This window comes from Doryrhamphus excisus, chromosome 18 (assembly GCF_030265055.1).
Source record: "Doryrhamphus excisus isolate RoL2022-K1 chromosome 18, RoL_Dexc_1.0, whole genome shotgun sequence".
NCBI lineage: Eukaryota > Metazoa > Chordata > Actinopteri > Syngnathiformes > Syngnathidae > Doryrhamphus > Doryrhamphus excisus.
This window is the reverse complement of record NC_080483.1, coordinates 11,470,508-11,484,151: the sequence shown is the minus strand read 5'-3', so window position 1 is coordinate 11,484,151 and position 13,644 is coordinate 11,470,508. Positions and strand designations below refer to the sequence as shown.

Genomic DNA, 13,644 nt, shown 5'->3' with positions numbered 1-13,644 from the left:
ATATATTAATACCTCCGACCGATAGGTGGCGATAGAGAGCGTAGAAGCCCTTGATTTTACCGGAAATGCAACGACGTTGAATCTTAACTGGCGCAACTTGCTAGCGGGTGAAGGAGGGGTTGATGTATATGAAGGCAACTGAGGACGTCCAGCCGACCGGATTGAAGAAAGATAAAATAACATCTCAAGGTAATTATTGCATTGATTCCGAAAACCAAACGTAGTGCATCTTGTGTTTTGCAGATAGGTACAAGTTCGTTTGCCTGCAAGCTAGGCGAACGAAAGCGGCTAAGGCTAACATCGGAGCTAATGGCGAGCATGTACATGAAACAACGGGAAACATGTTAAGCCCGACCTTATGAATATATATCCGACTGTACTTGTGTTGCAGTTTTGAAGGTAACACTGTGTGCTTGTAAATTAATATTGAAAGCGTATTTGTTTCGCTGTTTGTGTGGGTAGTTTAAAATTCTAATTCGCCATTTTGCCGATGCTCGCTCCGTTGTTAGGACGGACTCCATGTTGTGTATGCTAACAGACCTGGACTTTTGCATTCGATTATGGCTTTGTTGTACACCATATGTAGTCATTATCTTGCGGTACTTTAATTTGAGGCAGGCAGAGATTATGCGGGAATGAATTACCAAATACATTAAGTCTCAGAACTGTGGTTAATACACATACGAGTTCTTGAAGCTTCCTGTGATATCCGCATATGCCCTCTAGTGGAGGTTTGCGGTATAAATGATGGCACCAAAGAACATGTACCTTAATAAAACGTATGTATTTATACATGCACACATACATACTGTAAATAGTAAGCGAAAGATTCAAAGGTGATCGGGTTGAGCACAGCAATGGTGGTACTGGTCAAACAGGCCTTCTACAATTCCCATGTGAAACATGAACATGCGCTACTTTCCCATTTCTGTGCATTCTAACATGAGAAAACTAGTCAATACTGCTTACAATACGTCATTGGGAATACACCATTTCGACTATGAAGCCCTCTTAAAAAAACTATCAACAATGCATCATTTTATACACATGCTGTGATGATGCATTAATATTTACAGTGGTAACGTATTAGTTGCTGTATCTTGCCATGGTATGCGAGTAATTTCAAGTCACAAGCAGTTGCATTACCAGTGGGGTGTTTTTCGTATGGCCAGCAAGTGTCTTTTTTTCTGTTGCCGGGTTTGGGCAAAATGTTGATTTTTTTTTTTCAGACTTCTTTTGTGTTTTTTTTTTGTACCCTTGTGCTTTTCTGTTTTACTTTTCCAATTTTATATTTTGTTCTACAATGATCTATTCATAAACCAATAAAAAAAATGCAGTCCACAAATGTCCACTTTGGACATCCCTGATTTCACAGGAAGCGGGTAGTGTTAACAAATGAGTGTGTCCATGCTGTGTTTTCATGGCAGAGGCTGGCTGCAGACTTCCACAGCAGTACGCACACACAAAGTGCTTGTGGAGGTACACTCCAGCCGCAAGCCTCTTGTGACCGCTTGTTGAGTAAGTTACTGACAAAAGGATGCATTCAGACACAACCTCAGAAGAGGTAGTGACCTCAATAACCATTTTCTGTTGTTAAGCTTTAAATGCATTAGATAATGTTGCGTATTTCAGAAGTTAAGAAGTCAATTCGCAAAATCCAAAGTCGGAGGTATTTTAAAATATCTACCCAGACAGGGATTTTCTAATAGCTTAGTTTCGAAAAACGTGGATGAGAGGCCAAAATGCATAGAAAAACATGCATTTATAAAACAATTGGTGTTTGTGCAATCATGGCCTTCATTTTAGTTTTTTTTAACTCTCTTTCAGATACTCGGTTGGAGCCAATGTCCACACCTTCCTGATTGCAGTTAAGGTATTTGCAAGGCTGCTCACTGAGCAGCATTACCTACTAGTAAAAATGTAATAAGTTTTCTATGGTGGAAACAATTTTGTGCTGTGCATTCAAAAACAATGATGGCACTTTGGAAATGCAAGCATAGGAAACCTTTTTGGTTTCTACATTTGCTCAGCCGACAACCCGTTTCTCAAACGTAATTTTCATCAAGACATTGTTGACATTGAGAGGATTTCAAGGACATTTTGAATCGTCATTTGATATTTGCAACGTGAATTTTCAACAGCCGTTTCTTAGATTTTACGACAGTACAACATTGCTACAGTTTGGACAATACGCGTATGTTCATTTGCACGGTGGCTCGTCACACGGAACAGACGATGTTCTGTGTATGTTTTCAGGTTTCAACAATTCCGATGTCGTGTTCCTCATCTTTAGTATCAAATCTACTTAGCACATATTGTATTGGATAGACCCTTTAGTACAGCATCTCAATTTTGCCACTGGTGTGCAAATCAGAGCGAGGAGCTGCGTTGAACCTGTGGGCCAAATGTCAATTACTCCATAAAATTCAAAGTGCGGGTAGGCGTCTGAAGATGGGACTTAAGAAAATGTGTCTGGTCCCTTATCCTGCGAGAAATCATGAATTGTTGCTGTTTTTCAATGATTCCTGCATAATTTCAATTTTCGATTTCCACTTGTTGCCGCACTAAAAACGTTTCAGCCTACAAAAAAATTTGTAATCTCTTGTGTCACCCATTGACATGTTTCAGGATCGTGGATGTCCATTTAAAGACGCTCGTATCCGCTCAAAACAAAAATTTCCGAGCATTTCAAACGTACCAAGGAAAAGTCGACCAAGCTTTTGGATCAAGTCATGTCTCGCAGAAGAAGTCGAAGTCCATCACCAGGGCGCCTTGCACGCACCTGTAGCAGTACGGATCCCCGAGATTTGGAACGGAGGATTTTTGTTGGGAATTTGCCGACATCAGACATGGAGAAGAAGGATTTGGAAGAACTTTTCAGCCCGTATGGAAAAGTAGTTGGTCAGTAAACACCACATCATAAACAAAATGCTGTCTCCAAAATGAACAACTATTATTTAACTTAATACGTGTCTATTTTAGTCTACATTTGCTTATTTAACTTAAGCAGTCCTAAGCATGTAATACAGTAACTTTATTCCCCGTTTTCGCTTATTAGATATATTGGGCATTCACTGTTCTTGGGAATAATTCCGAAAATTTGTACTACTGAAAGTGTTCCTTTTTCAGGCGTGTCCATGTTTCGTGGCTATGGATTTGTACAATTTGAACGCACAGAGGAAGCCGAAGCTGCAAAGGTGGCCCAAAAGGGCAGAATTTATAAAGGTTATAAAATAGGTAAGCTTTGACTGCACTGGGTGTGACTTTTCATACGACTGTATAAACCTGCAAATAAAAAAACACAGCTAATTCCAGAAAGTAAAAGGGTAAATAATTGGGCCTGGTAATGATGATCTATTTCCAGTGTTAGGTTATGGTAACAAACGTTGGGGAAAAGAAATACTAAACATTGTATATATCATTTGCCTTTTGTGCATGAATGCTTTGCCATTGCATTTTGAATTATTGGCGCACAAAGCAAATAAAACAGTTATACCATTCGTTTAATTTCACACAATTGTCTTTGCATTTCCTTCACAATGGTTTTAATGTGTACCAAAATGCGTAGCGGTGGTGAATTTTGTCGACGGAAAAAGGATTTTCTCCTCATTTTGAACCCAATTTGACCCAAGGCAACTCGCTATGCGGCATTTCCACCTTTCGTCCCGTATGGAAGCTCATGTTTGGAATAATGGAGCTCATTTTCATTTGGATCGTGGAATTCGGTTGACGCGGCCCCTTCATTCTGCGTGTACGCACAGTCTGATTGACATGTCATTGTTTTGATCAACGTTTGGATTGATTTTATTTTCAGATGTAAATATGGCAGTGGAGCGACGGTCAGCTAAACCTCATTCCCAGCCGAGCCCTCCACGCAGGTAAAGTAACGCAAATTGAGTGGGAAGACCTTTCATCGCCTCTTGTGCGGCCGGTAAAAATAAAAATAAATAATCTTTTAACCAATCATTCCCTTGTAGCAGTGGTTGATGGATGCTTATATGGAACAGCACATATTGCGAAACTTGTTAAAGGGACTGTTTGCAAAGGTTACGCAGCAGCCTAGAGGCTGCTAACTGTTGTGTTCTTGCTCCACGTAAGTCACTCTCTCACACACACACACAAGTGCACTTCATGATTGTTGTTTGCTAATAATCACAATATGACCAAGTGTATCTACTCGTGTTATCTTATCATTCATATCATTGTATAGCCTTAACAGGGCACTGCACTTTTTTTGGAATTTTGCCCATCATTCACAAGCTTCATGTGAAGTATGAACACATTACTTTCTCTTCTCTATGCATTATAACACAAGAAAACAAGTTAATTTGAGCTAGCTTACAATGCTGTATTTGGGATACACCTATATCAACTATGAAACCTCTAACAACATTGCATTGTTTGATATTCATACTGTGATCATACATTAACACGCACTGTGACGATGACATGTAATAGTTGTATTATCTTGCCATATTTTTATGATTTAAAACAGTACCAAAACTAATTTTCTTGGAGCATTGATACACATACTTCCATACTTCGCTCTCCGCTCTCATTGGTTCCAGCACAAGACATGTGCTCCAGTCCTCAGGTTAAAAAATGCTGACAAACGAGCATCTTGAGTCATAATGGCAAAATTGAGAGCTAGGTATCCACTCTTCCGTCTGTGAATGACGCCAAGACTAGCGGCCAGTGAGGTGTGTTGTTAATATCAATGCGCAGAGGAAAGAAGTTTCAGTAGTGTTTTAAATAATCAAAATGTTATCATCACTGTATGTGTTAATGCATGATTGCAGCATGTTGTTGTTACTACTACTATATGTAAATGTAAAAAAAAAACTTTCAATCTGTACTTATAAAGGCATATTTCAGATGTTTTGACATGGAGTTGAGTGACATCCCCATCAGCAGTGTAGTGCATCATCAGTGACTTACCCGCCACTTGGTCCATTTGAGTCGAGTTCTCGTTGGGAGTTCGGTGCAGAGGAACATAGTTCTGGTTAGTTGGTGGGAGTACTTAAGAGTTTGGCACAGTATGCATGCAAAATAGTCATTTGCATCACAAAAATGCCTCTCCCAAAAACATCAGACCTCACGATCGCTCAGCATTACTATTTCTCACGTCGTATGACTGCACACTGTCGTATCATTGTTGTGTACAATGGCCAGGCGACCGTGCGCAATGATACGATGGGAGAAAAAGTAAAGCTGAGTCATTGTGAAGTCTGAAATCCAAACTATCCCATTAAACCACCATTGGTAATATGTCAGCCGGCGGTGGTGTTTATTTGGGGGGGGCTTAGTTTTGAATCGGTTGCAAACAGTCCCTATAACGTGGTTTCACAGACAGGAATTTGTGTTGAAATTCCAATCTTTTAGCCGCTCTTGTCATTTAGACAGGCATTGTAGTATTCATTGGGCATTAATGAAATGCTCATGCGTAAAGAGCAAGATGTCATTTTTGGGAAGTGGAACTACATCCACAAAACTTTACACTATACAGAATTCATCACAGTAGGACACTGGTTTTCAAAACAAGAGTTCAAAACATTTGCAAACAGATTCTCCCATCCCAATCCAAGGACCTGATGAGCACTAAGTTACAGAATGTCTTCACCAGGTGCAAAAGTGGTGCAGACCGTCCTGTTTAAATGAGGATTTAGCATGTGCAACCAGCTGTTGTCATAGTTTGGAAGGCAGAGTTGCCATTAAAAAAAAGTTTGGAGCCACAGAGTAATAGCACATCACCGTATACTAAAGTATTTTGTCATTTAATATACACGTCTTACACTCCTCAACGCTGTGCCAGTTTTGCCAATGCAATCAAGTTTGTACATGTTATCAAACTGAAGGCCTGTAGACCTGTTTGTGAAAATAGCATTTAGCATGTTTATTCTGTCAGTTGCAACTATTTCTGGAACTTTCATTCATTTATATAATGCACTAATTTCAAATTTTTCCACAGCGATGGTCCAGAACTTATTTTACTTAAATACCATCAAATAGTTTAATAGTAATTAAACCCTGCATATCACCCTGGCACCTTTTTAAATTGCATTTTAAATTTCACATAAATCTGCCAGTAAAAATAATGGATGACATGGGGCTTATTTTTAAATAAAATGAAACTACTGTTTTCTCTAGAAAAGAAAATATTAATGTCTCTTTAACAGAAAAACTGTAATGGCACATCCTCTTAAAGTTTCATATTTTCTTCGGATTTGTCTGAATTTGCCACACAATTTTCTGTTTACCTTTTTGAGTCACGTCTCTGTAGCAGAAGCACTGCTCCTTTCTCTCCTGTCGGTGAAAGATGTTTTGATTTGCTCCAATATCCATACAATCCTTAGTGAAGACTGATTTGCACATTGCTGTGCTATGAGTTAATGTGGTATGGTTCTCGTCGATTTAAATGTTTTCTTTTGTCTATCAGCTTTTCTTACACTTTGTTCTCATTCGCTCGGTAACGCATTTCATTGGCTCATTTTGAGTGACGTCACCATAATAAGTAAAGTAATTACACCTGCAAACTGCTGCTGTGATCGGTCTGTGAGCATGATAATGTTATTTTCATTTAATTTACTTGGTCACAGGTCCATAAAGGCTATCACTCTGTCAGGAGCCGGACTAATTAAATGCAATATTTTATGCAATACAGCATTGATCAATTTAATTGTAAGTAAAAGTAATTCTGAAATTATATCTATATCTATAACACACTGCCAACAAATTGTAATGCTCGTGCTTGTGATTAAGGAAGATGAAGTCAGCCATGCAATTCCAATTGCATCACTAATCCAATATATATTTTTAATGACACTTAGTTTGTTTAGAGTCTAAGCCAGAAGTGTGTGGTGTGTTGGGAATGTCTGTTTATGGTTAAGATGAGCTGGGTGCAAGAATAAACATGCCTCATCTTTTTTCTCCTAAGAAGTTTCACGTCATTGTAAAACGCTCATTACATTAAAGCAATGAAACTCAACACAGAGTTGTGCTCACACACATGCACACTAGCATCCTGTGCTCTCCTCGAGGGGTTTCCACCAACTATCGCCACTGATTTAGGCATATAGTATTAAATTTTGTGTTTGTTGGCCCATTCCGTCAACAGATTTTGTCAACTCTGAAATCATTGGGCCCTGCAATAGTTTTACTGTACACAACTAAAAATTACACCACTCAACTATTATAACCTGTCTGAACAAAATAACACCTTACTGCCTTAAACAATCATTTTAACTACAACAAAGCATGCCGGGAAACGTGTCATCTACCCATTCTACATCTACAAATTGTGATGCTTTTGTGTGCAGGAGCTAATCACGGTGTAATCTTACTCACACTGAAGTCATCACACAGCAACTTAACACTCAAAATAAATGCCTGATAGATAGGTATATAACATGTACCAATACGAGTTTGAAAAACACTTTCCCTTAATGCTTTGCTGCTTGGGCTCTGATCTCCGGATTTCTATGGCTCCCTCCTTGTGGACAGAGGCAGCATTTCTGCGCCACTCATCCATTTTCTATACTCTTTTTTTTTTTTTTTTTTTTTCCTCCGATAAATGCGTTGATCAAACTAAGTACATTATTAAAATGTTTTTTCTTTTGTCATTGGTACAAGCTCATGATTGCGTACTGGCAAAAAAAGAGCTGCCTGGTCCTCACAGACGCTTGCTTGCCACGATATTCCATTTTATGACGTGAACGCGTGTTGTTTATACACCGGTGCAGCTAATATATGTACAGATCTGTTTTATTCCTCTAAATTTAGTGGGTGCGGTTTATACACCAGAATTTACGGTAGCCACAGCTGCCTGGCACAATATGTTTGTATATTCCAGTACTGTTGAACCGGAATAAAAGTATGTAAGCTCTATACTTATGTATTTATTGGTGATGATGTGACATATTTTCAAAATCGGGGGGTGTTTTTCAACTGCAACCAAAAATCTGGTTTGAATTTTGACACCTTGTGTGTTTTGAGTATGACACCTCTGCCTTAGTATATTGGGCACACTTGGGTCTATTTTAAAATATATATACATACATCGTTTATAATTTCTATCAGTATTATTTTGTGATTTCAGGTTTCCAGTTCTGCTTGCTGAGACTCTTGATCTCTTGAGTGTTTGACTACATATTTATGGCGTGGGGGTGCGGCTTCCTGACAACATTCAAACATAATCTGCCAAATGAACAACGTTTTGAAAACTATATGAATTTTTTGGACTGGCTTTATGATTATTAGCAAGAACTTGTTTTCTCTTCTCTGTAAAAAGAATGCGGAAGTCTCCTGGAGCCAACAAAGTTCATTGATATGGCGCTTAAGTTTTTGCAAGCCCTTTCTCGAATACGCCATAGTGTCACATTATAAAGTGCCCGTCTTAATATATTAATGCTCACGGACTTAAATTTCCAATTTAGTTTAAAATGAGCTGGCACTTGAACTGTCCTCACGCTAACTCATACCTGTTCATCCAGGCCCTCCTACGGCGGTTACGGAGACAGCAAAGAGCCACGGCCTCGGTCACGCTCACCTGTTTTTCCTCGCGACTCCCGAGATCGTGACTCACGTGACACCCGAGATCGTGACGCTCGAGATGGACGTGACGGCAGGGAGGCAAGACCAGGAAGCCACCCTCGCGACCACGAATATCGTTACCGCGGGTCGGAGAGCAGGGACAAAGACCTGAGAGGACCGCCGAGAGACCCTGCCTACAGGTAAATCTTAGCACTGCAGCAAGGACCTTAAAATATATATATTTTTTAACATGTTTTGATACAGTAGAGAGGAGTATGACCGCTTTTACCGTGGCGGAAGCGGCGCCGAAGACTACTATAGGAGGAAGGATGAAGCATTCAGGGAGCCATATAGAGATCCTTGGAATGGACGTCGTGAGCCTGAAGGTTGGTCCTCTGTGTTTTGTGGTTCATCCTAATCACCTGAAGTAATGGGACAACATTATGGGTTTGTCTTCAGTCCGTATGTTTTCCTACAATACTGGTGATGGTGGTACCAGGTTTTACATTTCAAAGGAATAATGCAGTCCAAGGTCACCATCATAAAACATTTACAGTGAAACCTCAGTTAGTGTAAGCCCCAGTTAGTGTATTTTTTGTTTTACTTTGAAAATGTACTGAAAATTTTGGTTTTGATTTGTGTACTTTTCCTGGTCAGTTTATGGAAGTAATTAGCTGTGTCCCATTTTGGCCTTTTGGTCCTTTTATGAGAGAAAATGAAATGAAATGGGACGGTCTGGCGTTCAGAACTTGTGTGTGCACAATTGAGAAAAAAGATAGACCTAAATATGTTGTTTTATATTTATTTTGGAATTAGGTGTTGCTGGAAAGAGAATAGCCATCTGTCGGCAGATTTATCTCAAGTTGAAAGAGAAACTTTGTCTTTTTATGATAATTAAGTTCTTTAATAAATGTAGCTAGTTAGCCCATTTGTATAGCACTTTGGTGAATGTGTGTGTTTTTTTTTGCCTTTCATATAGAGATTTTATAGATTTTAGACATGAATCTAATCATAATATCATTACCAGTAGTGGTTCTCAGATCAATCGGTATCGGCCAACATCGGTGAAAAAGCACTGTATTGATATCAGCCAATACATGATTTAAAAAAAAATGTCTCACCAGGGTGGCGCTTTGAAAAGCTTATATTGGGGCGAGCAATTGCCAGGGTGTGGAGAGTTTGAGGCTTGCAATGTGATCATCTGTTAGGCAGCGACTATCAAACCCTAATCCCGACCCGCTTTACTTGCAAGTGTGGGCAAAATGAGTACGGTCTCAGTCCCGATTTGGGAGGATATGTATCACTTTTCTCACACACCCTGCAAATGCACACTTGAAGGACGCAGACCCTACATTGGGAGACTGATCATTACCATCTTTGTCAACAAAGTTATCTGTAATGTAATTCATCCCTTTCATCATTTATATGTATTCATATGGATGTCAAATTGTTTTCCTCATGTAAACTGCTTAGATTAATTGGATTTGCATTATTTCTGATAGGAAAATTGATTTGTTTACAGTATCTTGCGCTTTGAGTCGAATGCATTAATGCCGCTAATAGAGGTTCCACTAATATTTATTTGTTAGATGTAAATGGTCCTAGATATTTACTCTTGGTCCTCTCCTCGCCGACAGATGACCGCGCCCGTCCCGAGGAGCGTCGACGCAACGATCTCTATCGACAGTACTACGAAGAACTACAGCGGCGCCAAGACACCGAACGTCCCGTCGACTGCTCTGTGATTGTTGTCAACAAGGCTCAGAAGTATGTCTACTCTCCTTACAGAGATGACACATCCGTGAAGGGAAGTCATTTCATGTGGTTTCCTGTTTTGTGTGTGAACTTGTGATTTCGAACCAACTGTCGGGAGTATGCTGAGACGGTTGGGCGCAAAGTCCATGATCTGGGCATGGTGGTGGACCTGATCTTCCTCAACACTGAAGTGTCACTGACTCAGGCGCTGGAAGATGTAGGCCGAGCGCGCACTCCTTTCGCCATTATTATTACCCAGCAGCACCAGGTCCATCGATCCTGCACCGTCAACATCCTGTTTGGCACACCTCAAGGTAACACTCAGAACTATTGATGCATTCAGGATTGGTGGAAAATCGGAAATATCCCACTTTGAGCTTACAAGGTCAAGTACAAACAACAAAAGAAACATGGCCGACAACCTCTACAGGCTAGTTTTTAAGTTTGCAATTTTATTGTTTGAGCCATGACAATTGAGCTAATTTGAGCTAATTGAAAAAAATAGATTTGAACAATTGTACACACCAATTTCTAAAGATAGACAGTATTAAGGAAACATCTAGTGGCAGCAATAATAAATGTCAATCATATGTCTGGCATACTTCAAATGCCATCATTTGGAAGTAATAAAATACTACAGCAGGAAGTTGCTGAAGTTATTCGCTTATGTAAACCACACGCCCGATGACTATTGGAGGATTTCTGGTACTTCTCCCCCTTCTTGCCGCCATTGCTAACCATTTGTCGCTGATGGTGCCTCCCACAGAGCATCGCAACATGCCCATGCAGGACGCCATGATCCTCATAGCCCACAACTATGACACCTACAAGGTGGAGAGTCGCGAAAAGGAGCGTGAGGAGATTGCCAGGAAGGCTGCCAAGATGGCTGACGATGTGTTGCTCAGAGAGCTCGACCGAGAGAGCCACCCGACCTCCTTGCTCACATCCATCACTCTGCTGGCCGAGAACAGGTAGTGCCTTTTAATTGAATTTAAACCGGCATGCTTGTGTTTTAACATTCACAACTCGGCAAATTCATGGGATTTTTGTTCATGAAATTGTTATATTTTAATCTTTTCCTTCGAAAATTGGCCCCTTTTTCTCCAGGAATCATATCTCATTCACCCTAAGGTAGTAATTTATAAATGCATGATAATACATGTAAAATGTGACTCGGATTCCAGCTGTTCACATCTTACATTATCATTCATTCTTCTTCCTACTTCTTATTTCTGTCGCTAACTACTCAATTTCTTGAAAGGGAGCTATCATGCTAATTTTTTTATCCTTTGTATTGAGTTGTGGACTCCTATAGAGCAGCTACACACAATAACCTGCACAGAAAACTTTCCAGATCTTCCAGAATCTGCACCTATTCCAACTGTATTTTCTGGTATTTGTGTTTCCCGACAAAATGTATTCCACCCACGGCCCGCCCACTACTCTGTGATTGGTCACACACATAAAGTGCTTCCTAACTATGAATAAACCTCACTTTGTAATATAGTGGGTACAGGAGTTGATAATAAAGGAATAAAGTATTTGGAGAGCTAATTGTATAGTTAGGAGCTACTAGCAGTTAATGAGTTGCTGGCTGGAGACACTTAACTTTACAGTGGCCTGACTGTATATTGTTGGTTTTTAATTGTCTCCTTGCTCGTCAGGTTTTTAACGCCAGAGGAGTTGGATGGTCTGGTAGCTTACCTGACAGACAAAAGAGCACGGCTCTTGCGGAACCCTGCAGATGCTCACACAGGTAGGACTCTTCTTTTTTTTCATGTTGAATGACATCATGAACACTGACATCAGTGTTGTCGCTGGATTGACATCGACATTTTTTTGGCTTCCGATCCAATCGATTTTTTTTTGTTTATTTTTTTGTTTGCCGATCTAATGTTTTGTGGGTGTTTTTTCCATCATAACAATAAGCTTTTGTTACAAACAGGAATTTGGAATTGAGCATGGTTATGAAAATAGCTCTTGAAAACGTTTAAAAAATAACCAAAGTATTGCTATATTTACTTCATTTCACAGCATGACCGACCATGGGTTTTTTTTATTTTTATTTTTTTAAACAAACCTGAGTCAAGTCCTTAATTAAATAAAAGTCCATCTAATAAAAGCTAAAAGTGGAAAAATGGGTGTGTAGCATACGTTTAGGGTATATAGTTCAATCTGTGGTATGATTTAGAATATGTAATTTGTAATATATTCTGATCATGTGCTTTTTCAAGGGAATTGGACATTATTGATCCATAGCCGATCGATGGGAGCGTCCCTTATGTGTGTGTAGTCATGGCCACAAATATTGGCATCTACTGTTGTATTCCCAAGATGATCCAAAAAGTCAAAACAGTTGGCAAGCTGGCTGAAATGAAGTGTAACTGAATTGATGTCATTCTTGCTTTGCATGATTTGTTGACAGGAGCAGTCCTCCCTGCGTCTGCCACCCCTCTCCATGATGTTGCCCCCCAGGCGACTGGCATCGCTGCATCCCGCCCGGCGCCTCAGACCAGCCACCTGGGCATGCAAAATCCTTTGAACACCCAGGCCACCCCCAACCACGAACTCCAAGCCAAGATCCTCAGTCTCTTCAAAAGCAACACCGGGATGCAGGGAGGGGTTGCTGCTCCGTCGTCCGCCGCAACTCAGTCTCAGGAGTACGGGTTGCCCGGGGCTGGCCACAACCTCGGCCGTCCAGGGATGCCCGCTGCCCCTCAAGCTACAACTCAGGGGTACGGTGCCCAAATGGGCCGAACGCCCCAAGCATCCAGTGGTCAAAGAGTCCCCAACTCTGCTGCTGGTATCAATTTTGATAACCCGAGTGTCCAGAAAGCTTTGGAAACTCTCATCCACAGCGGGCCGTCTCTCAATCACCTGGTGAATCCTGGGGCTCTGGTTCAACAACAACAGCAGCAGCAGCAGCAACAACAACAGCAGCAACAGCAACAGCAGCTGCAACAGCCACTGCACCCTCAGCAACAACACCCTCAGCAACAGCAGCTGCACCCTCAACAGCAACACCCTCAGCAGCACCCTCAGCAACAACACCCTCAGCAACACCTGCAGCTGCAACAGCAGCAGCAGCAGCTTTCAGCAGGTAGACCAGCAGCCGGCATGGCCTCTCAGATGCCCATGTACCCCCGACATTACTGATAGCCCACCCTGGACCCCATTTCCAGACTGTAGACGTGTTTTGTAAACGATTTTAATCTTTTGTTTTTATTATCGTATTTTCATGCTTTTGGTTCCATTTGAAGACGGTCAGTTAAATGTTCTTTGTTCATGATGGTTCTACAGTCCTCCTTTGTGCTCGTGTACAGAATGTTCTAGATCAACATTAAAAAGTCACACCACCAA

General features: G+C 40.7%; 1 protein-coding gene across 4 annotated transcripts; it reads left to right on the top strand.

The window, feature by feature from the left end:
- The first annotated feature begins 31 nt into the window (after positions 1 to 31).
- On the top strand, positions 32 to 13,644 carry ncoa5 (nuclear receptor coactivator 5). Of its 4 annotated transcripts, none has more exons than XM_058054704.1 (12): positions 32 to 189; positions 1,828 to 1,873; positions 2,629 to 2,901; positions 3,130 to 3,237; positions 3,815 to 3,878; positions 8,490 to 8,729; positions 8,797 to 8,915; positions 10,167 to 10,296; positions 10,396 to 10,598; positions 11,051 to 11,255; positions 11,949 to 12,040; positions 12,710 to 13,644. In XM_058054704.1, exons 3-12 carry the CDS (start codon positions 2,733 to 2,735, stop codon positions 13,438 to 13,440), a joined length of 2,061 nt encoding a protein of 686 aa, XP_057910687.1. In that variant the 5' UTR covers positions 32 to 189; positions 1,828 to 1,873; positions 2,629 to 2,732; the 3' UTR covers positions 13,441 to 13,644. The 4 variants fall into 4 exon arrangements, with proteins under 4 accessions (XP_057910687.1, XP_057910686.1, XP_057910688.1 ...); XM_058054703.1 differs by having other exon boundaries at positions 33 to 189; positions 8,794 to 8,915; XM_058054705.1 differs by lacking the exon at positions 3,130 to 3,237 and having other exon boundaries at positions 33 to 189; positions 8,794 to 8,915.